Genomic DNA, 27,467 nt, shown 5'->3' with positions numbered 1-27,467 from the left:
AGTAAGTCACTAAACAATACCATATTTGTCTATTTTTTTTAAAAAGAATGTAAATATATATGCTGGTACATATATGATTTTTCTCCACAGAGTAAAAAAAGAAAGACCAATAACAGTTGTTACTTTGGGCAATGGGACTGGGGTCCAAAAGAGGGGAAACGATGGCTTTTTGGATAACTTTGTTTTGGGGGGCAGGGTGGTTCAATGATTCCCCTGCCTCAGCCTCCCGAGTAGCTGGGATTACAGACAGGCATGCGCCACCACGCCTGGCTAATTTTTGTATTATTATTATTATTATTATTATTATTATTATTATTATTATTGTATTATTAGTAGAGACGGGGTTGCACCATGTTGGTCAGGCTGGTCTCAAACTCCTGACCTCAGGTGATCTGCCGGACTCGGCCTCCTAAAGTGCTGGGATTACAGGCATAAGCCACCACACCCGGCTCATAACATTTTAAATGATTTGATTTTTAATAATTTACATTAATTTAAAACTCATTATTGCAAAAAAAATCCATTCGTTGTACAACTTTACTGCAGAAGTTAATAAAAATCTCTTCTCCTTCATCTCTTTTTTTTTTTTTTGAGACGCAGTCTTGCTCTGTCTCCCAGGCTGGAGTGCAATGGCACAATCTCGGCTCACTGCAACCTCTGCCTCCCGGGTTCAAGCAATTCTCCTGCCTCAGCCTCCCAAGTAGCTGGGATTACAGGCACCTGCCACCACGCCTGGCTAATTTTTGTATTTTTGTTTTTTTTTAGTAGAGACGAGGTTTCGCCATGTTGGCCAGGCTGGTCTCGAACTCCTGATCTCAGGTGATCCACCCTCCTTGGCCTCCCAAAGTGCTGGGATTACAGGCGTAAGCCACCATGCCTAGCTCTCCTTCATCTCTTAATCCCATTCCCCAGAGGACAGGGAGCCCCTACTGAGAGTTTGAGATCTCATTACTCAGAATGTGGTCTCCAGACCAGCAGCATCAGATCACTAGGGAAGTTGCTAGAAATGCAGATTCTTGTGTCCTACCCCGGAGCTGTTGAACTTCACAGTGGGGCCTAGTAATCTGCGTTTTAATAAGCCCTCCAGTGGTTGTAATGCATAAACCATTTTGTTTTAGCAGATTAGATCAGATCTTTTGGCAGGGGAGGCTGAGAATACTACTGGCCAGGAGAACAAACAACTCAAAATGGCATGTTTCCATTTATCCAGAGAACTCTGGCTGAAGAGTTGGCAGCCCCTTGAGCCCACTGTGACCTCGCTGTGGGGTTGAGCGATGACCATACTGTCATCCAGACAGTAGATATTAAAGGTATTATCTAGAAAAAAAGGGAAATGCCAGAAGGAGAAAGGAAAAAGAGGGAGGGTAGGAGAAACTAAAAAAAGAATGAGTAGGGAAAGGAAAAACGGGGCAGAGAAAAGGATAATGCAAATTTAAAAAGTAAAGATTTTTGGTGGCAAATAGATGACACCAATACCTCAGGGCCACTCATTTATTTATTTTTATTTATTATTATTATTTTTTGAGACAGGGTCTCACTTTGTCACTGAGGCTGGAGGGCAGTGGTGCGATCTTGGCTCACTGCAAACTTCGCCTCCCCCGTTCAAGCAATTTTTGAACCTCAGCCTCCTGAGTAGCTGGGCTTAAAGGCATGTGCCACCACACCCAGATAATTTTTGTATTTTTTGGTAGAGATGGGGTTTCACCGTGTTGGCCAGGCTGGTCTTGAACTCCTGATCTCAAGTGATCCATCCCTCTTGGCCTCCCAAAGTGCTGGGATTACAGGCATGAGCCACCGTGCCCAGCCCATTTATTTAATAACTATTTATTATTCTTCCATTCTAAACTTCTGCACCTTTAAGTTCATTTCCTCCGCTCATCCCCACATTTCATTGTCTATCATTTACCAAATCTGATAGGGTCATCATTTCTTACACCATTCAGTATGTTGACATGTAGGGAAATGTTTGCCAATGATTTCCTGCTCTTTGGCCAAAAAGTCATGCACTCTCAAAGGTGCTGAAAAGAGTCTTAATCTACCTATGATGGTAGGGGACAGTGTGGGGGGACTGCTGAGGAGTTCGTGCACTGGGGTGGTATGAGGTATATTCAGGAGAGCACATAAAAGCACCCTAGATACAGCAGTATCAACAATCAAGTCAACCTATGTGAAGCTTAGATCAGAGGGGATCTCACAGATTTCCTCAAACACTAACCCCAGTCTCACGTATACATCTGCATCTACCACCGAAAGCCAAGGAAAAGCTCCTTCAATCTGGGGCAGGGTAATGGGAGACTGTATAAGAAAAGAGATCTTTCTCACAGTGTTTTTCGGAGAAAACATTAAACAATTCTGAGTATGGAAGCTCAGTGCAAACAAAGATTTGAGAATTTTTAGCCTATTTATTCTGACAAAATACCCAGCATGTAACTACAACTTTCAAAACATTGTTGTGTCTCACGACGATGCCTGTCCCAGTCAAGGAGCCAGCATTTGTATTTGCCTGAGGAAAAGGTTGTGATGGGGGTGAGGGTGGATTTCGCTTGTAAAGCTGCTCGTATTTCACTGTGTTTATTTTTTTAATTTGATGACACCTTCAAGAGATAAAGGGCGACAATTTATTACACCAGATATTTGACAAATTGGGACAGTATTTTATTTTAATTGTTAGAGACAGGGTCTCACTCATTTGCACAGGCTGGAGTACAGTGGCGCCATCGTAGAGCACTGCAGCCTCAACCTCCTGGGCTCAAGCGACCCTCTCATCTCAGCCTCCCTGGTATCTGGGACTACAGGTGTGCACCACCATGGCTGGCTATCCTTATATATAAATATAAATATATACATATATTTTCAGAGACAGGGTCTTGCTCTGTCACCCAGGCTGGAGTGCAGTGGTGCAAACATGGCTCACTGCAGCCTCCACCTCCTGGACTTGAACAATCCTCTTGCCTCAGCCCCCAAGTAGCTGGGACTACAGGTGCACGCCACCACCCCCAGCTAATTTTTAATTTTTTGTAGAGATGGGGTTTCACCATGTTGGCCAGGCTGGTCTCAAACTCCTGAGCTCAGGTAATCTGCCTGCTTTGGCTTCCCAAAGTGTTGGGATTACAGGTGTGAGCCACTGCACCTGGCCAATTTTAAATAAATGAGCATTTACTCACATAGAATCCTTGAATTATAAACCTGATGCCAACTTAGAGATCATCTGAGGCCCACCAATATTGTTTTGGGGAGTTTTGAGAAAAACACCATGCCCAGGTCTGACTTCAGACAAACTGAATCAGAATCTCAAGGGATGGGACCAAGGGGCATTTTCCACTTTTAAAGCTCCACAAGTGATTCTAACATGCAGCCAGGATCAAGAAACAGCTCTAGTCTCATTATTTCATTTTACCAATAAAGATATAGAAGTTCAAACAGATGAAGTGACCTGCCTAAGGTCACACTGCCAGTAAGTGGTGTCTCACAACCAACTCCTCTGACTGCCAACCCAACGTTCTTTCCACTATGTTCTTTTTTCTGTTTCTTCTTATAGAAAGAACTTAGGGTTTTACTGAACATTAAAGTTATGCGATTTACAATTGAGAGAGAAGAGCTAGAGTCCAGGAAATATTGGTGGGGCATCTTCAGAGGGCTCAACTCAATTGTGGGTTCTCTGAAGACCACTATGCCCAGGACATAGCTCCGGCCAAGTCTCACTGATGGCAGTCAAATGACATTTTGCTAAAGGCAATGACTAACACTGTATGCAGTGTTCATTAGTCTTGTGTTGGGTCACTTGTTCACAAATTAGTTTCACCTATGGTAGTAAACATTCATTGACAAATATTCTCACTTTCAGGAATTAATTACATTAAAGCAAACAATAGTGGGGCAGATCAGTGGTTCTTAATATTTGAATTAGGGTAGGGGTTAGGGCAAGGAGTCACAGGTCCCATTGGAGAACTAGTGAAAACTACAAACTTCCCCACAAAAATACACATACATAAATGTTGCATGTAATTTCTGAGGATTCACCGACACCTCTCCCATCCTGTCTAAACTCATACATAAACTCCAGATTAAAATCTCCTGGACTAGATGATTTTGAAACTCTCTTTCAGTGTTTCTCAAAGTGTGGTCCATGGACCACAGAATCAGAATCACTTGGGGTGTTTGTTAAAGAAGAGATTCATAAGACTGCCACAGACCTACTGTTTCAGAATCTCTGGGGAATGAGGTACAGGAATTTGTATGTTAAAAAAAAAAAAACCCAAAACCAGATGGTTCTTTTGGAAACTAACACTTGAGAATCAGTGCTTTATTCCAACTCGAGATTTTTAAATGCTTTCATCTGTTGAATATTTTAGGTTTTGTCTGTTCATCTATCAAGTATAGCAAATAGTATGCTTAGTATGAACTCGTTAAAGAATATTTGTGTGTATGTACATAGGAAAAACATCTGGAAGTATAGATGTGGGTGTGTGTATATATGTATGTAAATATATATAATAATGTTAATAGTGGGAATACAGATGATCTCTATTTTTCCCCTTTATCTTTCTGTTTTATTTCTCTCATTTTTTTTCTTCCTGTGTTTAAAAAAGATGCTTCTTGTTTCTGAGCTCAATTCCCCCACCTGAGAACAGGGTGCTGTAACTAGGTGAATTTCAAGATCATGTCTTGTTCTGATGGTCCGTGACTCCATACTACCCTCTAGGTTCCCTCGTCCATCTCACAGCATGAACTGCATTGGTAACAACAGTGTTCGGAGAATAAGCATGTATTATTTTTGTATGTATTACGTTTGAGATGCCTAGCAACCATTTTTGTGCCCGCAAAATTTTTCTCTTCTTTGTCAAGAAGCCAAAACGGAAATAGTCTACTATCTACGGCCCTCAAAAGTTCCTCCTCTCTCCTTAGCCTTAGAAAATACCGTCCGCCATAGGCATGGGCAAAGACTTCATGACTAAAACACCAAAAGCAATTGCAACAAAAGTCAAAATTGACAAATGGGATCTAATTAAAAGAACTTCTGCACAGCAAAAGAAATTAGCATTAGCGTGAACAGGCAACCTGCAGAATGGGAGAAAATTTTTGCAATCTACCCATCTGACAAAGGTCTAATATCCAGAATCTACAAGGAACTTAAACAAGTTTACAAGAAAAAAACAACCCCATCAAAAAGTGGGCAAAGGATATGAACAGACACTTCTCAAAAAAAGACATTTATGCGGCCAACAAACATGAAAAAAGGCTCATTATCACTGATCATTAGAGAAATGCAAATCAAAACCACAATGAGATACCATCTCATGCCAGTCAGAATGGCAATTATTAAAAAATCAGGAAACAATAGATGCTGGCGAGGCTGAGGAAAAATAGGAATGCTTTTACACTGTTGGTGGGAGTGTAAATTAGTTCAACTATTGTGGCAGACAGTGTGGCGATTCCTCAAAAATCTAGAACCAGAAATACCATTTGACGCATGCACACGTATGTTTATTGCAGCACTATTTACAATAGCAAAGACTTGGAACCAACCCAAATGCCCATCAGTGATAGACTAGATAAAGAAAACGTGGCACATATATGTCATGGAATACTATGCAGCCATTAAAAAAAATGAGATCGTGTCCTTTGCAGGGACATGGATGAAGCTGGAAGCCATCATCCTCAGCAAACTAACACAGGAACAGAAAACCAAACACTGCATGTTCTCACTCATAAGTGGGAGTTAAACAATGAGAACACATGGACACAGGGAGGGGAACAACACACACGGGGGCCTGTCAAGGGGTGGGGGCCAAGGGGAGGGAGAGCATTAGGAGAAATACCTAATGCATGTGGGGCTTAAAACCTAGATGACGGGTTGATAGGTGCAGCAAACCACCATGGCACATGTATACCCATGTAACAAAGCTGCACATTCTGCACATGTATCCCAGAACTTAAAGTAAAATAAAAAAAAAAAAAATTAAGAAAGAAAAAGAAAAAGAAAATGCCGTCCGCGCATATCTCTTAGGAGCATAGGAAGGGCTGTGAACCAAAAAGCCAGGGCGTGGTCGCCCCGCCCACCGGCCTCTACATCACCACCCCTCTCGCCGCTTTCAAGCGCGGAGATTGGCTGTAAGCAAGAAAGAGCCCCGCCCCTAGTCTTATGACTCGCACTGAAGCGCCGATTCCTGGCTTTTGCAAGGCTGTGGTCGGTGGTCATCCGTGCTCTTGACCCAGGTCCAGCGAGCCTTTTCTCTGGTGTTGCAGCTGTTGTTGTGCCGCCGCCGCCGTCGCCGCCTGCTCTGCGGGGTCATGGTGTGCTTCCGCCTCTTCCCGGTTCCGGGCTCAGGGCTCGTTCTGGTCTGCCTAGTCCTGGGTGAGTTGTCGGGCCCTCCCGATTAGTCTGTCCGCCTGGGCCCGGGGCGCCAGTTCAAAGCTACAACCTGAAAGACTGGTCCGAGGGGGAGGGGGTTGAGAGGCTCAGCAGCTGACACTGGGCGGCGGCGGTTGGCCCGGGGAGGCGAGCGGTGACCTAGAGAAGGCCTGACCGACGGATGGCGGGGAAGAAGGGCCCAGGAGAGTAAGAAGGGGCCGGTAACGGGGGGTGGACGCCGAGGGAGTAGGCTAGGAGGAGTGAAGCGTGGAGAGGGTCAGGGTGGAAAGAGTAACTTGGGGAAAACACTGAGGAGTGAGCGTAGGAGGGTGGTACATGCAGATTTTGGGCGCCAGAGACAATTAGGAAGAGTCTTGGTTTGCTGAGATCAGGGAAGAGTTTTGAAGATCGTGGAAAAACTATGGGGTGAGATAGGAAATTAAGAGAGGAGACCATGCCTGCCTGGAGTAGCTTGGGGGAAGTGTGCGGGTGGGGGACATATAGGACAGATAGGACAGTAGAGCCCGAGGGGCAGGGGCAGGGGCAGGGTTGGGCATTTTGAAGGTTGGAATTTGAGGCTGTGAAGAAAGGGTGATTCAAGAGATTCGGAATGATGCTGGGTTTGAGTTTGGTAGTCATAGTTTTAAGGGCGAAGGAACCTAAGGTAGCTGGGGCAATTTCCAGGAAAGAAAACTTGGACCCAACCTCTGGAGACTAAGGGGTTCGGTGGGAACTTTGATGGGGAGTGCACATCTGACTTGGAGGTATTGAGGATGTCAATTTTCTCCCAGTTTTGCTACTTCCTCCCAGCCAGACACTGACAAAAATATCCCCAGACGTTTCAGTTAGGAGGGCCTTCCAGATGTGAAGTTTTGGGGGTGGAGTATTTGAGTTTGGTAGACTACCTCTTTGCCTTCAGAGTCTCTTGTTTTCTTTCTTCCCCATCACACAGCTAGCCTATTACCTCATATTTTGGGGGTGCAGGGAGCAGGCAGACAACTTGCTAAGGATTGGGTTGTTACCAGGGCCTAAGAATGGCTGGATGGGGCCGGGCGCGGTGGCTCACGCCTGTAATCCCAGCATTTTGGGAGGCCGAGGCGGGTGGATCACCTGAGGTCAGGAATTCGAGACCAGCCTGGCCAACATGGTGAAACCCCATCTCTACTAAAAATACAAAAATTAGCCGGGCGTCGTGTCTCATGCCTGTAATCCCAGCTGCTTGGGAGGCTGAGGAAGGAGAATCACTTGAACCCAGAAGGCGGAGGTTGCAATGAGCAGAGATTGTGCCATTGCACTCCAGCCTGGGCGACAAGAGTGAAACTCTGTCTCAAAAAATAAAAATAAATAAATCAATAAATAAATGGCTGGGTGAATGTTCGCTGATTGTGTTGTGCCCTAATAGGCAGTGGGTCCCTAACAACTTTAATGCCTAAAGGTGAACTTTGACTAGAGTGTCTCTTCCTGACTTTGATTCATGCTGTGCTTGTTGCTACCCACCTGTTCTTGCTATTTGTGACTTAATAAAATAACATAAAGAACAGACCCAGATGGGAGTGGGGAAGAAATAGACATATTAGGGGTCTGAGAAAGCAGTGAGAGGTATACATTTTGTAAATCACATTTCAGCAGAATAAAATCAACACTCTGGAATAGTGATTCTCAACCAGGGGACATTTGGCAACATCTGGAGACATTTTTGGTTGTCACAACTGGGGGATTGCTTTTAGCATCTAGTGGGTAGAGGCCAAGGATGCTGCTAAACACCCTAACTAAGCACAGGGCAGCCCCTGACAACAAAGAATTATCTTCCTGAAAATGTCAATGGTGCCAACATTGATAAATCCTGCTCGAAAACCATAGTATCGGAAGGGTTCTTGATTATCTAATTCAGTGACTCTCGAGGACCTTTTCATGGGTCTGTGAAATCAAAACTTCAGAATAATGTTAAGAAGGTATTTGTCCTTTTCGGCTGGGCACAGTGGCTCACGCCTGTAATCCCAGCACTTTGGGAGCCTGAGGTGGGTGGATCACCTGAGATCAGGAGTTCAAGACCAGCCTGACCAACATGGTGAAACCCAGTCTCTACTAAAAACACAAAAATTAGCCGGGTGTCGTGGCACATGCCTGTAATCCCAGCTACTTGGGAGGCCGAGGCAGGAGAATCGCTTGAACCCAGGAGGCGGAGGTTGCGGTGAGCCAAGATTGTGCCACTGCACTCCAGCCTGGGCAACAAGAGTGAAACTCTGTCTCAAAAAAAAAAAAAAAAAAAAAGAAGGTGTTTGTCCTTTGTCCTTTTCACTCACATCCTCTCACCAGTGTACAGCAGAGTTTTCCAGTGGCTACATAACATGTGATGACCTCACCACTCTGATGTTCTTATATTTTATTCATTTTTCAGTTTTAATTTCTAATACTGTAAATACCAATACATATGACTCACATAAACCTCTGTGAAGTCCTCAGTGGATAAGAAAGTAAGGGGGTCCTGACACCAAAACGTTTGGGAATCCCTGATGTAGTCCCAACTGTTGACAGCGTGCAGGAAACTCTTCTGTAGCACTTTTGAAAGGCGGCCTTGAGGCAGGCTTTGCTTGAATACTTAATTCGAAGCCTTAACTGTACCTTGGAGCACTTACTGAGGGCCAACTGACCCTAAGAAAGGATTGTTTACGATGGAAAGTACCTTATCAGTGACTAGAACACATCTGACCAAGGCATCTGTTAATCAGTAGTTCCCTGCCAATTGAATCTCTGCACAAATACAACACTGTTATTGTTTTGGGAAAGTGAAAAAAATAATAGTTGTCCTACTTGTTGGCTTTCATGTCATTAAATTTTTTTTTGTTTTTTAATGAAAGCTTTTTTGTTTTGTTTTTACAAAAGCAATGCTTACTCATTGCAGAAAATAAACATGCAAAAAGAAGCACATAAAAGAACCCATCAGCTCATCTGCTAGTTTGCCATTTATTGATCAGGACTAACTAGATTCTTCCTCTTGGAAAATTTCCAAGATTGCCTCCAAGTTCAGAGCAGGATTTGGAAAAGTAAATATTAATAATATACCTAGATCTGATTTTTAAGAGGTTCCAGGATGAAATAGAAACCATTTTTCTATACAGCTGCATTTTCTGATGGCTCTTGGTTCAGTGTGGAGCCCAAAGTCCTCCCATATAGCTTTTTCTCTCAAGAATTTAGCAGTTGCTTGGTGGGTTTTGCCCAAGTTATTTTTCTATATCAAAATGGATATCAATAATAGGTTTTTGAAAACTCAGTAAATATTTGTAAAGTACCTACTATGTAGCTAGATCAATAAATATTTGTAAAGTACCTACTATGTAGCTAGAACTGTGCCTGGGTACTGTACAGAGTGCCAGTGAAGGAGGACCTGTCCTAAATTTATAGTCTTATTAGCATTAGTGCTCTAGCTGTGCCAGTTTGACTTTGTAACTTTATAACTCTATCCCAGCTTCACCCGTAACCTTTTAAAAACAGCGGCTTTAGAGTAAGTACAGAAAAGGATTCTTAGAGGCTATATATTCTTAGAGGCTATATATTTAATCTCTTTTTCATAGAGATTAAATTATGCTGGTGTTTATTTGGATGAATTGTAACTGACCAGATAACTTATAGAGAAGTTATATGATTTAGAGGTGTTTTAAAGTGGATAGTGGGTGAAAATCCTTTCTTTATATAATTGCCTAATTATGGTCCTTTTGTGACATCATAGATTTCAGGATTCTTCTGTGGTTATTGATTCTTGTAACTAGCTTGACTTCTGTTTTTTTGTTTTTTTTGTTTTTGTTTTTTTTTTTTAGGGTTCAGAATGGTTTTTTTTTTAGGTTTGTCTTTTCTGGGTGGGAAAAACCTCACAGAAATATTCTTAGTGTACGTCACTGGTAGGAGCCTCTCCCTTCCACACATGTTTACTGAATGCCTATTGTGTCCCAGCCACTATATTAGGTGAAAGGGACAGAGGAATGGATAAGACAGATGAGGTTCCTGCTCTCCTGGAGCTTACATTTTAGTGGGAGAAGAAAGCTCAACAGGTAAATAGTATAATGTCAGATAGTGATAAACACTATGAAGAGGCCGGGCGTGGTGGCTCACGCCTGTAATCCCAGCACTTTGAGAGGTCAAGGCGGGCAAATCACCTGAGGTCAGGAGTTCGAGACCAGCCTAGCCAACATGGTGAAACTCCATCTCTACTAAAAATACAAAAATTAGCTGGGCATGGTGGCCGGCACCTGCAGTCCCAGCTACTCGGGAGGCTGAGGCAGGAGAATTGCTTGAATCCAGGAGGTGGAAGTTGCAGTGAGCCGAGATCATGCCACTGTCCTCGAGCCTGGGGGACAAGAGCAAAACTCTGTCTCAAAACAAAACAAAACAAAAACACTATGAAGAAAATTACACAGGTATTGAGAAAGGAGAATGAGTAGATGATAGGAATGGGTGATGATGGATGATCCTTCTTTATATTATGTGGTCAGAGGGCCTTCCATTATTGGGTGACATTTGGGCAGAGACCTGGGTGTTGGCAGGAGGCCAGCCATGTGACCATCTGGGGAAATGGGAATAAGTCTTATCATTTCCAAAATCTTAGGTTACTAGCCTATTCTCCACTCTTTTTTGTTTCCTCCTAGTTTTAGTCAAGTCTCTCCTATGGTAGCAGTCTCCTAAGAGCAGCGACTATCTTATGTACTGTTACTTCCCATTGCCTACCTAGCATAGGGTCTGGTACATGGTTAACCCTTAGTGAATTTTTGTTGAAGATATTCATTGGTGGGCACTAGGGATATGGTGGTAAACTAGACTCATTTAGTTTCCTTTTTCTTCCATGAATTTTAAATGATGTTTTGCAAGAAGTTCTTTTGGATTGAAAACTTCAAGATCAGTGCTAAGCAGTACGGATAATTATACAGTAATTTACTAACGTATAATCCCATATAATAATGCTCGTCTCTTACCTGTACTCCTTCAGATATACCTCCATAGTCTTGAAGGGGGTAATATGGAGAATTAGGAGTTCCTTGGTGAGGAGAGTTAGGTTTTCACAAAGTTAGGTTTTCTCTGAGAGAAAACAAGCACTAAGATTTTTCTATAGGCTTAACACATTTCATTTAACTGATAACTTTGATTTCAAGGTTCTGCCAAATTATTCTAGTTATAATAGAGATACTGTAAAGGACTGAAAAATTCTGAACCCTAAAAAAAAAACAAAAACAAAAAAACAAAAAAACAGAAGTCAAGCTAGAAGATAAGAAAGGACAGGCTTGTCGTTAGTTTGTTAGTCATTGATTATCACATCTGATAGGGTTATGGATGTTCAAATATGTCCCAAATACCAGATTAGTTTGTTAGTCATTGATTATCGTATCTGATAGGGTTATAGATATTCAAATATGTCCCAAATATCAGATTATCACATCTGATAGGGTTATAGATACTCAAATATGTCCCAAAAGAACAGCTTTCTTCTATCTTTGGGTAGATTTTGTCTGTAACCAAGGATTATTTCGCAGCACTGGAGCTGATTTAAATGACCCTTGATGCAGGAAGGCTGCTCTTCTTTCTGTAGTGCAAAAGCATTCTGATCATAGTTTCTTATTAAAGTGATCAGAGATCGCCTCAGACCCAAAAGTATACTTTATAAGTACTTGTCGGTATCCTGCTGTGCATTGTGAAAGAATTCTGGAGGTGTGCCAAACACTGCACAACAATAAGCACTTTCCATTAGTTGAGTAGTGTTGAATCTTGTTTCCTTACCCACTCTCTGACCTTAACAAATTAAGTCATTTTATAGCTTAAAAACATATTTTTATTAACTTTTAATACTCTTTTTCATGTGTTCAACATTCTTACTTTAAAATCATATTGCTTTTCTGCTTTAAGAAACTTACCAAAAAGCAGGAGTATAAAGTAACTGAATGCAATGAGTGTGCCTATTATTAGGAATTATAAAGGAGAAACAGTTAATCTGACTTAAACTTGTAGGAAAACCATCACTCTGAATAGAAAACAAAGATAAATAGGTACTGTATGCCTCTGTGTCCTGTGTTTTAAAAAGACCTTTTGCTCAACATCATTCTAAATTCATGAGTTTGAGGACAAGAGTCCAGAATTTAATATGGTGAAAGTAAACATAAGGCTAAAACTTGGGAAGGTTCCCTTTAGGTGCTGTGTTTACTAAAAAGGAGACTTGTAAATTGGTATCTAACTTGTTTGGCAAATTTCTTTTAGCTCTGAAGGGTTTATATGCTTTCTTTTTTTTTTTTTTTTTTTTTTTTTTTTTTTTTTTTTTTTTTTTTTTGAGATGGAGTCTCGCTCTTTCACCCAGGCTGGAGTGCAGTGGCGCGATCTCGGCTCACTGCAGGCTCCGCCCCCCGGGGTTCACGCCATTCTCCTGCCTCAGCCTCCCTTGTAGCTGGGACTACAGGCGCCTGCCACCTCGCCCGGCTAATTTTTTTGTATTTTTAGTAGAGACGGGGTTTCACTGTGTTAGCCAGGATGGTCTCGATCTCCTGACCTCGTGATCCGCCCGCCTCGGCCTCCCAAAGTGCTGGGATTACAGGCGTGAGCCACGGCGCCCGGCCAAAAGAACCTATTGCAGAAATACGCATTATAATTCTAAACAAGGGTAACTTGCCCAAAGTCTCACAGCTAGGAAGTTGGACTGCCAGATTTGAATTCTGGCTCTTCCACTCCAGGAATGGGGACTCTTAATCACTTCATTATATAATCAATCCACTATATCTTGGATCATTGTTTGGTTTCTTTTTATTGGTTTTGTTTTATTGCTAATGTTATGTTCTTCCCCCACCCCAATTTTGTGTGTTTATATGTTTTCAGCTATACTTTGGGTCAAATAGACTTGCAAAAACCTAGCCACTTTTTGCATTGTCATACACTTGGGGAAGTAAGGTCTGTGTTCTCTGTGAGAGGTTTTGTTTTTTTTTTTTTTTTTTTTTTTGGACAGAGTCTTGTTCCATTCCCCCGGCTGGAGTGCAGTGGAGTGATCTTGGCTCACTGCAACCTCTGCCTCATGGGCTCAAGCGATCCTCCCACGTCAGCCTCCCAAGTAGCTGAGACCACAGGCATGCACCATCACACCCGGCTATTCTTTTGTATTTTTAGTACAGATGGGGTCTTGCCATGTTGCCCAGGCTGGTCTTGAACTCTTGAGCTCAAGTGATCTGACCCCCTTGGCCTCCCACAGTGCTAGGATTACAGGTGTGAGCTACTGCCCGGCGAAGGTCTGCATTCTAAAAGAATTTACAAATGACCTTTTTGGAAAACAGGATTGAGAGGATATTTGACTTTGAGAACGCTGATTTTGAGGCATACCTTTTTCTTTTATTTAGAGAATAAACTCTCAGCTCTAAAATTACACACTCTAGAATATATTCATCTATGGTTTTTTAATGTCATAAAGCCTTTTAAAAATTGGGTATTGTAAAATCAAACACAGTAAGGATGGAAATTGCTTGCTAGATACTTTTTAACAAAGTGTAAATATTTCAACTGTAAACTTACCTTTTGGGAAAAGCTCTGTTCCTAGCTTGAAATCCATGTCAAAATTTATTGAGGTGAAACCCAACATGGGGTTTGAGGGAATATCCAGAAGACTGATATGTTCAAAAAAAAAAAAAAAAAAAAAGATTTGGAAGAGCTAAAGGACTGGCCTCTCTGTAATTAGATTAAGCTATGTTTTGGGTCCCTATTGTAGTGTGTTTTCACCTTGATATAATTAATCAGTATTTATTGAAAATCTAATATGCATTCAGCACTACTTGGAATGATAGGAGATAGAGGAAAAGTAATACACATGGTGTCCCCTACTGTGACACCAATGATAGATGACATTCATATAAAAGACACACTGCTAGGGGTTGTGGCATAGATCAGATCATCTGATCAAGGGAGCATACTGTTCAAATGAGTGACAGAAATGTTATCTAAAGGGAATCTTGAATCTATCCATATGTATCATTCATTCAAGACTTGGTACTTTTTTTATTAGTAACAAATTACTTACTGTATACTATAATTTACCATGGCACACCAGTTTGTTATGAAGTGACAGTTGAAAACTGCTGTGTTGGAGCTTATGACAGTAGGAGGGACAGGATTTACTGCTATAAAATAACTGAATAATTCAGGATAATATAAAATATACTGAAATGGGATATGCATTATTACTGCTCTTTGAGGGCTTTTATAGTCAGAGAAAGCTTTGTGGAGAAAATGGCTACTGAAAAAACAGATAGCATATCAGCCCAGGTTCTTAATTGCAAGGAAGAGAAATACAATCTGATTGATTTTAAGCAGAAAATAATGTATTAAAAAGAACTGGGATATAATGCATACCCTTTGGCCCCACAGTTTCATTCCTAGATATACAGCCAACATACACACATACATGTGTTTACTAATATGTGCAAGAATGTTTGCAGCAGTGTTTATAATAGAATCAAACTGGAAACTATCTAAATGCCCATTAGAAGTGGCATAGATAAGTAGTTTTTTTTTTGTTTTTTTTTTGAGACAGAGTTTCATTCTTGTTGCCCAGGCTGGTGGAGTGCACTGGTGTGATCTTGGCTCACTGCAACCTCTGCCTCCCGGGTTCAAGCGATTCTCCTGTATCAGCCTCCTGAGTAGCTGAGATTACAGGCATGTGCCACCATGCCCAGCTAATTTTTATATTTTCAGTAGAGGCAGGATTTGGCCATGGTGGCCAGGCTGGTCTCGAACTCCTGACCTCAAGTGATCCGCCCTCCTCGGCCTCCCAAAGTGCTGGGATTACAGGCGTGAGCCACCCTACCTGGCCTGTATTCACCTGATCATAGAAGGTTATACAGCAGTGAGCACAGACTGCAATTGTGCATAACATGGGTGAATCTCACAAAACCTAAAATTGAGGAAAGAAAGCAGACACAAAAGAGAGCATAGTGAATGATTTTATTTATATCAAGTTGAAAAATGGATAAAATTAATCTATAGTGTTAGAAATCAGAATAATGGTTACCCTTGGGAAGGGAGTAGTAACCCTTGGGAAGGGAAAGGGAAATAAGGAGGGCTTTGGAAGTGTAGTTGACCCTGGAACAACACAAGTTTGAACTGTGTGTGGATCTACTTATACATGAGTTTTATTTCACCTCTACCACCCTTAAGACAGCAAGACCAACCCCTCCTCTTCCTCCTCCTCCTTATGATTTTTTTTTTTTTTTAGGGACGGAGTCTGTATCTGTTGCCCAGGCTGGAGTGCAGTGGCGCGATCTCGGCTCACTGCAACCTCCACCTCACAGGTTCAAGCGATTCTCCTGCCTCAGCCTCCCAAGTAGCTAGGATTATAGGTGCCCATCACCAAGCCCAGCAAATTTTTAGTGGAGATGGGGTTTCACCATGTTGGCCAGGCTGGTCTCGAACTCCTGACCTCAAGTGATCCGCCTGCCTCAGCCTCCCAAAGTGCTGGGATTATAGGTGTGAGCCACCGTGCCCAGCCCTCCTTATGATTTTCTTAACATTTTCTTTTCTGTACCTTTATTTTCAAAACATAGTATGTAATACATATATAACATGCAAAATATGTGTGAATCGACTGTTTATGTTGTTGGTAATGCTTCCAGTCAACGGTAGGATATTAGTAGTTAAGTTTTGGGGGAGTCAAAAATAATATGCAGATTTTCAACTGTGCAGTGGGTCAGCACCTGTTCTGTTAATGGTCTGTTTCTTAACACAAGTGGTTTTGATTTGTGAAATTATTTGAGCTGTGGACTTAATGTTATGTGCACTTTTCCCTTACATCTGTTATACTGTGCCTGCTTCTGTACATATGTTACATATCAAATGTTTATTAAAGGGATATATTGGGTAACTCAGAATTTCTGGTGCTCCTGGCTATATATACCAAATCCCAGTTCAGGATTCAACAACCCAGATCATGCCGCTGAACTGCACTACCACTGCCAAGTGTGAAACTGAAGCTTGCTCTGCTGGCCTTGTTGCCTGGGAGCTTGATCCTGCTTCTGCTACTCCACACCTGCCTCCCTCCCTGTTCCATTCCTGGCTCCATTTGCAGCCCTCCTTTCAAAGTGTGGGATGGATACTTTTGTTAGGCAGAGCCTAGCACGAGTGGTCCTCCTTACGGCAAGGGAGTCTGGGAAAGCAAGTATCCAGTGTTTTCAGCTTTTATAGTGGGTGGTGATTTCTGCCAGAAATTGTAACAAGGGGACAAGGGGTGTTTCAGATTTGGGGCAGCCAAAAAGTGAGGAAAATCCATCTTTGAGGTGAGCATTTAGGCCAATAGAAGAAAGTAGATTTCAAGTGTTAGGAACAATAGAAGCCCAGGGTAGAGGTTGAATAGAGTATGGCATTTTTGAGCCCAGTGGAAACAAGTTTAACTGGATTAAAGGGTGTGATCTGGGGAAATAGTTTGAGAAAAGTTGAAGGAATAGGATGGGACAAGATTAAAGATTACTTTGAAAGTCAGGCAGAGGAATTTAAATTTCATATGGGAATGTTGGAGCCACTAAAAGTTTTTGAACAAGAAAGTATCCTAAAAGGAAATGGTACTTAAGGATTGTTAATCTGGCAGCACTTCTAGGAGTATCTAGGCATTTTCTGTCATAATTTAGGTGTGGGGTGATAGATTGGGAGTAGAAATAAAAGGCAAAGATTGTATTTAAGAGAAGATTTGAAGGGAAAAAATCAATAGGACTTCTTGAAGAGAAAGAAGTAGAGGCTATTTCTGAAACTGAGCTCGAGTGACTGGTCCCACTCTTCATTTAGAGCTAGCAAAGCTGAGGAGGGACCCAGTTTGGAGGAAGCAGAAGAATGAATTTTAGTTTGGGAATTGCTGAGTTTGAGGTGAGAGATATGGAGTAAAAGTGGTCCCTGTGCAGTTAGAGTTGGAGACCAAGAAGTGGAAAGAATTGCACTCCCAGGCAGAAAGGCTGTGACGGGAATGGAACAGAGTGTGCCAGAATCTTCGGGGTGTTTCTCAGCTCTTGTTTACGGGCCACCAGGTATACTATCTTGAATTTGATTTTAAGTGATACGTTTGAACTACAACCTCTACCTTCTGTTTCATAAAACGTCAGTTCTCACACCCTAAGACACATTAATGCTATTACTATTTTACATGGTCTTCTTCCTGTTATTCTAACATATTTGGAAAGAAAATGATTAATACATGTGAGGCTTTTCTTGGTTATTTTCAATACTTTTGAATGCTTTGAATACAAGGAGAATAATATACTAAAGCTAGAGACCTTAAACAAGACCGAGAAAAGACTGCATATAAAAAGCAAACCTCCAGTTCATTAAAATTGTAAGTTGGAGCTCTTGGCTCCACGGCAGGGAGCCTTGGATCGGTAAGTATGACAGCTCCCTTCTGTATTGTACTTAGAAAAGAATGATCATAAAACCTACTTAGGCCTCACAAGGTCTTTTTGAGCCTTAGCCAATGCATTTAGTCACTGTCAGTAACCACAAGCTTTAGTATAATATTCTGGCTTGCAAAGCAGCCAGATCTCCAGAGCATGATGATAGGCTCTTCTATACAACTTGAAAGCTGTTGCTGAGGCACACCTTCTTGATATTCCTCTTAGCCCTTTTCTCTAGTCTATAGCAAGTCTGTACCTGTAGATGACAGTGGATTGCTCAGATATTATTAAAGAGTATGCAAGTATCTTAACAGGAAACAGCTTACCCTTTGGGTAATGTGTGATACAGTGAAGAAAATCCCTTAAATAGTTGCCCAATATTGATGCTGCTGGCATGTTTGCTGGGATATTTTTTCTCCTCTGAATTAGTATTTTTAGTCCTTGGGCTCTTCAGTTTAATAGATAATGTTTCTATGTTTAAGTGTAGAAGATCAACCGTGTTAGCTGAAAAGTTCCAAGGCTTTTCTGTCTCTGTAACATTTCTCTGCCTAAAGAGGTAGCAGGTTGAAAATTTAGGAGATAACTTTGCGTCAAAAAATTCATCAGCCTTTCTATCAATTAGATTTTAAAGGGAAACAGTGATGAACTTTGCATTTATCAGAATTCATGTTTTTCTTATGGATTTAACAGCCCTTTGCAACTCTGCTTCCTTGGTTACATGATACTCAGAAAGAGTATCTGATCACCTCAGAATAAAATCATTTGGGAAGACATCCATGTGTCATAGGTTATGTAGCTTGCAACAGGATTTAAAGCAAAAAGATGATAGAATATCAGATCTATCATTATTTTTGCAGTGAATGTTTCACCAGCTGGTTTGAGAGAAGTTTTACACCCCTACCAGGCTTCCTCTTACCTCATTTACCGCAAAAATCGCAAGTCCTAACAAGCAAACTGCAATTGCCTAAAACAAAACTAGTAAGGTATAAATGCATGTGGAAATGATTATTTGAAGGCAAAAGGCAAATAAATGTCACCAGTCTGAGCCATGACCTAAGCATCCTAGGTCTACTAACCATTCTTTTGGTAAGGGATAATGCCAACTTTTTTATCAATAGGATTCTGTTAAAAATACAAAGAAAAACAGTCAGCAGGATACTATATATATATACATACACGTATGTATATACACATACGTGTATGTATATATATGTATATATGTGTATATATAGATATAAAATACTTTTGTTTCATTTTAGAGCTGGTTGAACTTCAGTAGTGGATAGAGCTTGTTTTTAATTTATCTAATTTTTGTAGTACAATTTTAAAATCTTATTTTTTAAAATAAATCCAGGAGCTGTGCAGTCTTATGCATTGGAACTTAATTTGACAGATTCAGAAAAAGCCACTTGCCTTTATGCAAAATGGCAGATGAATTTCACAGTACGCTATGAAACTACAAATAAAACTTATGTAAGTATATATTTTAATGTTTCTTTGAGTTTTATAGTAGGAATTTAATTGACTTTATCCTTTAGATACATGTATACAAATGAAATTCCACGTTGACTGACTTAATGCTGAAACTCTGGGATTTTTTTTTAGCATACACACTCGGAAGTTATTCTGTTTAGTGTTAGAATGAATATTTCTTCTGATTCATTGGTTCTTGGGAGTTTTTGTAGGACTTGATTAAGGGCAAATGATCTGAAGACGACTATATGGTGTTCAGGTCTAACTATTTCTGTAAAGTGTTTAAAATGTACTAGCACCAAAGCTTGCCCTTTTAAAAAGTAGCTTCCCATCTGGGCGTGGTGGCTCATGCCTGTGATCCCAGCATTTTGGTAGGCCAAAGCAGGAGGATTGCTTGATCCCAGCCCGAGCAGCATAGTGAGACCTCATCTCTACAAAAAGCTTTTAAAAATTAGCCAGGCATGGTGGCACACACATGTACCTCCAGCCACTTGCTGGGCCGAGGCGGGAGGATTGCTTGAGCTCAGGAGGTTGAGTCTGCAGTGAGCCATGATTATGCTACTGCACTCCAGCCTGGGCAACAGAGCGAGACTCTACCTCAAAAAAAAAAAAATCGCTTGCTTAGGTTGGTACAAAAGTAATTGCCATTAAAGGAACAAACCACAATTACCTTTGCACCAACCTAACTAAGCGATTTTTTTTTTTTTGGCACAAACTGCAATTACTTTTGCACCAACCTAACACTAAAATCTCCCCCTTTTTGACATCTCCTCTTAATTCCTTTGCCTTATTTTCTTTTTGTTAAGGTCCTCACTACTTACAACCTAATTTTTAAAAAAATCAGTTTAAGAACAGCAGCTCAAGCCAATTTTCCTTTTCTTTTTAGACATACACGAATTTACCCAGAGGAGTGGTATGTAGCTGAAGAATCAGGGACTGGTTTACACAGCAAACCAGGCAAAGGGCTACCTGGCCACGGAGAATGTATGATTTAGGCTGAAGTGGCATGCCCTACATAAATGCTTGGTGTTCCTTGCTGCCTGTTTGTTTCTCACCCCCAAACTTCTGTTTCTTTTAGAAAACTGTAACCATTTCAGACCGTGGCACTGTGACATATAATGGAAGCATTTGTGGGGATGATCAGAATGGTCCCAAAATAGCAGTGCAGTTTGGACCTGGCTTTTCCTGGACTGCGAATTTTACCAAGGCGGCATCTACTTATTCAATTGACAGCATCTCATTTTCCTACAACACTGGTGATAACACAACATTTCCTGATGCTGAAGATAAAGGTAACCTTAAGAATGGATTTGTGTTATGTTCTCTTGCTTTTTATTAATGATAAAAATGTAAACAATTTAAGAACTGTTATGAATGTCTGTCTTCCTAACTAGCATGGAAACTTCATGTCTTTATACCCCTCCCACTGACCCCATGCATAGCACATATGATACCATCCAACATACTGATGATATTTGCTGTCATTGCTTGAGTGACTTACTGTATACCAGGTATTATCCAAGGTGTGTTACCTGCAGCATCCCTCTTAACAGCAACCCTGGGAAGTAGATGTTGTTTCATTTTTACAGGTAAAGGAAATGAGGCTTGATAAGATTAAATGACTTTTCCAAACATCACACAATCTAGTAAGTGGGCGAGCTGGTGTTTGAAGCAGTCTATTGACCTGCAGAATTCATATACTTAACTATTATTGATTTCATTCAGTAGTGTGCATGAAACAAAGGTTTGATGAATGAGAAAATGCTTTACTCATAGCTACTTTATTTTCAAGATCAGGGCGGGGGGGGGTCTCACTATGTTGCCTAGGCTGGTTTTGAACTCCTGGGTTCAAGCGATCCTCGTGCCTCACAGCCTCCTGAATAGCTGGGACTACAGGCATGCACCACTGCGCCTGGCTACTAATAGCTATTTTAAATGTGTAAAAGTTAAGTAACCTGAGACTAGGAGAAATGCCTCTTGTTCAAATCTTTTTATCATTTAGGTTGGATTTTGATTGAAAAGTAAATGATGATTAGTTAAAGGTGTAGTAGTCCCTCATTACACTCAGGGGGTATCATTCTAAGATCTCCAGTAGATGCCTAAAACTGCAATTAGTACTGAACCCTATACAGGAAATGCGATGTTTTTTCTTATCTGATAACCGAGATGGCTACTAAGTGACTAACGGATGGATAGTGTAGACAACGTTGATATACTGGACAAAGGGATGATTCATGTTCCTGGTTGCACAGAGCGGGACAGCAAGAGATTTAATCATGCACTCAGAATGGCGTACATTTTAAAACATATGAATTGATTACTTTTGGAATTCTCCATTGAATATTTTCAGAGCTCAATTGACCATGGGTAACTGAAACCAGGGAAAGCAAAAACCGTGGATAAAGGGAGACTAAAGTCAACATTTGCTGTTATTTTAAGACAGTTTCAGGTCAAAGTGAACTTGGGAAGCATTGGCAGGTCATTCTAGTAATTCCCAGAACTGAAATGCATGTTAAAATATTTTGAAGATATAGAGTGTAGAGATTTTATTTTATTTTATTTTTTTGAGCTGGAGTCTCGCTCTGTCACCCAGGCTGGAGTGCAGTGGCCTGATCTCCGCTCACTGCAACCTCCGCCTCCCAGGTTCAAGCAATTCTCCTGCCTCAGCCTCCTGAGTAACTGAGATTATAGGTGCGTGCCACCACGCCCAGCTAATCTTTGTATTTTTAGTAGAGACAAAAATACAATGTTGGCCGGGATGGTCTCGAAATCCCGACCTCATGATCCACCCACCTCAGCCTCCCAAAGTGCTAGGATTACAGGCGTGAGCCACCGCACCCGGTCAAGATTTTAATTTTGTTAGGGATATAATTCTCTTCTTTCTCCCCCTGCCCATTGAGATTGAGTTAATGTGGTATTTGTAGTAGCTTAGCTCTTTGCAGATAGTGTTTCATTCTGATCCCAGAAACACAGGTAGATGGGCTTTAGTTGCCTAGACCTGGGGATTAATAACTCATTTGGACTTAAGGATATCAAAAGATCCTGTTCGAAAGAACCAGAAGTAAATAAGCTCATGTAAAACTTGGGAGGTATTGCAGAATGAGACTTGGAAATCAAATCCTAGTGCTCTGTTTACTAATCTCTTAGTTTTAGAGTATAACTAAAGCAAATGGTTATTGGCTCTCTTAGTTTATCTTTGTGCCCTGTTTTGCCTTTCAGAGCTAGTATAAGATATGCCCCCTCACTTTCGAATAACCTAAGAATGAGCTGGGGAGACAAAGCTAAATGCTATTCCTGAGTTACATGGAAAAATTGGAAAACATCGAGCTCAGTCTGATTTTGTTGTTGTTGTTTGCGTTTTTGTTTGAGGGAGTAGAGTGTTCATCTCTTCTGACAGTGTGAGGAAAGCTTTAGACTCCCTCTCAAGAAAGAAAAAGTACACAGTAAACTTTGCATATGGAACATAGTCCCTGAACCCATATGTAGATCCCTGTGGTTAAGAGTGCCTGATTTAGGTCGAGAATGGTAGCTCATGCCTGTAATCCCAGCACTTTGGGTGGCCAAGGCAGGCTGATCACTTGAGCCAGGGAGTTCAAGACTAGCCTGGGCGACATATTAAGACTTTGTCTCTACAAAAAAAAAAAAAAAAAGCCAGGTGTGGTGGTGTGTGCCTGTGGTCCCAGCTACCTGGGTGGCTGGGGTGGAGGATCGCTTGAGCCCAGGAGGTTGAGGCTCCAGTGAGCTGTGATCGCACCACTACACTCAGCCTGTGTGACAGAGAGAGACCCTGTCTCAAAAAAAAAAAAAAAGACTGGCTGATTTAAAAGTGTTCCCGTGTTCCCACAAGTGGTCCTGATTGGGAGGAGTGATAAAGGAAGGCTCAGTGTGTGTTAGAGTAGTGAGAAAGCTTGGTAGAGAAGTAGGACCTGAGCTGAAACTCAGCTAATGGTAGAATTTGAGTAAGCGGAGGATTTTGAGCAGGATGTTTCCAGCAGGGGGAAGCATAGCATATGCGGCAGTAATTGGAGAGCTGCCTGATTAAATCAGAGGCTGTGTGTGTAGCAGAAGGAAAATAAAGTTGGCTAAATGCAGTGGGCCTAAATTATAGGGGGCCTTGGAAGCCAAGGAAAGACATTTAGCTTGATGGGGTAGGCACTGGGGAATCATCTTAGGTTTTTAAAGCAGGAGAATGATATAACAAAAGCAGAAACAGTAGCTTATAAAGAATATTCTGCAGGATTAGTTGAGAAGTGAGGAGGCTACAGGCAGAGATGCCGGCTTAAGAAGCTGTTATAGTAATCAAGGGCTGATGTAATAAATGCCTGGACTACGGGGGCAGCAGTTGTTAGCAGTTATTAGGAGGAGGTGTTTAATCTGACATATTTGGATAGAAAAACTATGGACCCTGAAATGTTAACACTTCTCTCTTTCCCCTTTTATTTAAAACAAAGGGAGGATTACTGTTTAAATTACTACCTTCTATATAATAATATTTGAAACTATTTGGAATGTTAAATGGCTTCCTGAAGTGGACTATTGATAATTGTTTTTGATATAGTTCAGTGTTTCAAGAATACTAATTTATGGCCGGGCACAGTGGCTCATGCCTGTAATCCCAGCACTTTGGGAGGCTGAGGCTGGTGGATCCTTTGAGGTCAGGAGATTGAGACCAGCCTGGCCAACATGGTGAAACCCTGTCTCTACTAAAAATACAAAAATTAGCTGGGTGGTAGTGGTGCCTGCCTGTAATCCCAGCTACTCGGGAGGCTAAAGCAGGAGAACTGCTTGAACCTGGCAGGCGGAGGCTGCGGTGAGCCAAGATGACGCCACTGCACTCTAGCCTGGGCGACAGAGGGAGACCCTTCCCTACCCCATCCAACAACAAAAAAATACTAATTTAGGTCAGGTGCAGTGACTGAACGCCTGTAATCCCAACACTTTGGAAGGCCAGGCAGATCACTTGAGCTCAGGAGTGTGAGACTAGCCTGGGTAACATAGCGACATTCTGTCTCAAAAAATAAAAATCAAAAACTACTAATTTATTTTTAGGCATCTGATAATTGAAGTAACATTGAAGCTGCTTTTTTCTTTTTTAAATTTTTTTCATGATTAAAATATAGAAATGTACTGGCCAGGTGTGGTGGCTCGTGCCTGTAATCCCAGCACTTTGGGAGGCCGAGGCAGGCAGATCACCTGAGGTCAGAAGTTCGAGACCAACATGGTGAAACTCCATCTCTACTAAAAATACGAAAATTAGCTGGGTGTGGTGGCACGCACCTGTAATTCCAGCTACTTGGGAGGTTGAGGCATGAGAATCATTTGAACCTAGGAGGTGGAGGTTGCAGTGAGCTCGTATCATGCCACTGCACTCCAACCTGGGCAACAGAGCAGGACTCCATCTCAAAAAAAATTATATATATATAGAAGTTACATATATAATAAGGGTTTTTTAAAAGGCTCTACATATACATATATATAAAGATTATATATCTATAAAGATTATGTATGTATACAGAGAATAATATAGCAGACCCATATGTACCCATTATCCAGAATTAATAAATGCTGTTTTTTTAATGTTTGTGTCACTTTTTGATTAAAAAGGTAAAACGTTGATGATACAGTGGATATTTCCTTTGTCTTCACTCCCCAGACCCATTTTCCTCCTTGCCTGCTAAGAGGCAAACACTTTCACGAATTTGGGGTATAACCTTCCTGTCTTTATGTTTGTTTTTTACTATATAAGTACATGTTCATAAACAATACATAGTTTAAAAAAAGCTATTCATAGTATAATTCCAATATGTCTGCAAGTTGTTTTTTCACTGACTTATTTTTGGAGTCGGTCTATATACAGCCAGTCACATATCTATTCATTTTTGTTAACGGTGAGAAGCAATTCTGGGAAAAATGTTCTTGTTCATTGGTTTTTTGTTTTTTGTTTTGTTTTGTTTTGTTTTTTAATTCCTATGGCCATTAGGGGGTGCCAAGGCAGCATTGTGTGGCTGCTTGCTACATGATGGAGAGGCACAGAAGGCAGCCTATATTAAGGACCTTGGATACTTTCCTTTCTTGCTACTTCTCCAAAAGAAGCCAAACCACTTGGGTGATCATAGTCTTTTGAAGTTTCAATCTACGCAGGCTAATAAAAACTATATGAAATGGCTGTAACTTACTGCTTTCATATTCTGAAGATTCCCTGAAATGGAATCATCTTTAAATTTAATCCAGGAAGAGGTTCTGTAAGCTCATTGGAGTTAATATAACTTACTTGGGACTAGTAAAACAAAAATAAGGATTTACTATACAAATGTATGATTAATCCATCTCTCTTGCGTCCTTAGTTATAGTCAATAAGTCCTGTTGATTCTACCATAGATAAGTGTTTTCAGTTTGGCTTCTTTGCTCTCTTTCTACTGCCCCACACCATCTTAGTTTAGGCAACCCTCCCTTACCCTTCACCTTAACCAGACCATCACCCTCTGGTTTCCCTCTTAAGTGGCTTCCCTGAAAAGCTTTTCCCCCTGCCTATCCCCTACAAATTTGCTATCTTCCTTAAAATAAATTATATATGTGTTATTTTCTGCTTTAAAAACTGAGGCTAGCCCTCGACTGCTAAAAAGAAAAGCCCAAACTGGCCTTAGATCATAGAAGATGCTTCAAAGTATGATCACCTGCAACTTGTCTTTCCTTCTTAACCCCCATTTCTTTTTCTTTTTTCTTTTTTTCTTGAGAGAGAGTTTTGCTCTTGTCATCCAGGCTGTAGTGCAATGGGCGATCTCGGCTCATTGCAACCTCCACCTCCCAGGTTCAAGGGATTCTCCTGCCTTAGCCTCCCAAGTAACTGGGATTACAGGCACCTGCCACCACGCCCAGCTAATTATTATCTTTTTAGTAGAGACGAGATTTCACCATGTTGGTCAGGCTGGTCTCAAACTCCTGACCTCAGGTGACCCACCCACCTTGGCCTCCCAAAGTGCTGGGATTACAGGCATGGGCCACCGTGCCCAGCCCCTAACCCCCATTTCTTCTTCCCCCTTACTCCTTATGTTTTAGCCACAGTGAACTGATCATGCCCTTGAGCATGCTATACGCTTTGTCACTTTGGGCCTGGGGTAGGGCAGGCAGAGAGAAGAAGAAAGCCCATACAAATATATTTATATTATTACTTTTCTCCTACCTTCTTGGAAACAGCCATTGTTAATCTTGTTTTATAGGAATTCTTACTGTTGATGAACTTTTGGCCATCAAAATTCCATTGAATGACCTTTTTAGATGCAATAGTTTATCAACTTTGGAAAAGAATGATGTTGTCCAACACTATTGGGATGTTCTTGTACAAGCTTTTGTCCAAAATGGCACAGTGAGCACAAATGGTGAGTAAAGTATATATTTCTCTACTTGGATCCTAATTTAAGAGTAGGTAGCTTTCATTGAAGTCATTATCTGAAAGCATTTATATATTAAGGTTTATTCATAGCTTTTACTAGGCTATAAAGTTTTTGTAAATAATAGCAATTCTTATTTTTGTGGCTCTTACAATTTAAAGTTTTTGATGCACATGTTGTGGAATGGTCTTTTAAAAGACACTACCTATACTGTTCTCAGCTGATAAAACCTGACCATTGTTTGAACAGATCCTCAGATAGCTTGATTATCAGCTTTTTTAGCAGTTCCAAGACCAAAGCTTAGAAATCAGATTCATGTTCTAATCTTGAATTTTTAAAGTTGATTTTATAATTTTTATGTAGCTTTATGGAAAGGTAATAATTTCTCATTCACCAGTTCTGGAAAACTACTAACACTTCCTAAGAAGAGTTTGAAATGCCTATGATTTGCCATAGGGCTAATGCAAATAAATTGTTCATTTGTATTTAAGTCCTTTGATGATGTCTAAGCTTTTTTCTAGTAAACAGTATCCTTCCTTATGGTGGTTGTATGTGGGAATAAAAAACCAAAAATTTAAGACTTAACTCTCTGAATTTCATATCAGAGGCAGGCAAAGTTCTCTGGGAATAAAAAGATTTAAGGGTCTGAAAAAGACGAGTATGTGGCCATGTGTGAGTGGATAAAACATAGGGATGTGTCCTGAGTTTGTCTGCTGTGTCATAACTCATGTAGATATTCTGTATATGAAGCAGCAGTTTAAGAACCTCTGCCTAATTTTGTTTCAGATATACTAACAAGATATTCTCTTCCCCTAATATAACCCTTTTGGACTTCTATTATGAGAAATTTTTTTTTATTTTCCCTGGCCTTAT

General features: G+C 41.0%; 1 protein-coding gene across 3 annotated transcripts in view; it reads left to right on the top strand.

Annotated features, from left to right (window-relative positions):
• The first annotated feature begins 6,117 nt into the window (after positions 1 to 6,117).
• Positions 6,118 to 27,467, top strand: part of LAMP2 (lysosomal associated membrane protein 2) — a 43,261-nt gene continuing 21,911 nt past the window's right edge. For 2 of the 3 annotated variants that reach the window (XM_032757545.2, XM_032757546.2), the window contains exons 1-4: positions 6,155 to 6,355; positions 19,088 to 19,206; positions 20,285 to 20,498; positions 26,424 to 26,582. In XM_032757545.2, the coding sequence (XP_032613436.1) occupies positions 6,292 to 6,355; positions 19,088 to 19,206; positions 20,285 to 20,498; positions 26,424 to 26,582 (556 nt within the window). In that variant the 5' untranslated portion in view covers positions 6,155 to 6,291. Of the gene's footprint in view, positions 6,356 to 19,087; positions 19,207 to 20,284; positions 20,499 to 26,423; positions 26,583 to 27,467 lie in introns of all 3 variants that reach the window. The other variant, XM_032757544.2, reaches the window with a different exon arrangement.

The sequence above is a fragment of the Hylobates moloch genome, unplaced genomic scaffold (genome assembly GCF_009828535.3).
Source record: "Hylobates moloch isolate HMO894 unplaced genomic scaffold, HMol_V3 SCAFFOLD_7, whole genome shotgun sequence".
In the NCBI taxonomy this organism is placed as follows: Eukaryota; Metazoa; Chordata; class Mammalia; order Primates; family Hylobatidae; genus Hylobates; species Hylobates moloch.
The sequence above is the reverse complement of the archived record's forward strand: the minus strand, read 5'-3'. Positions and strand labels throughout refer to the sequence as shown.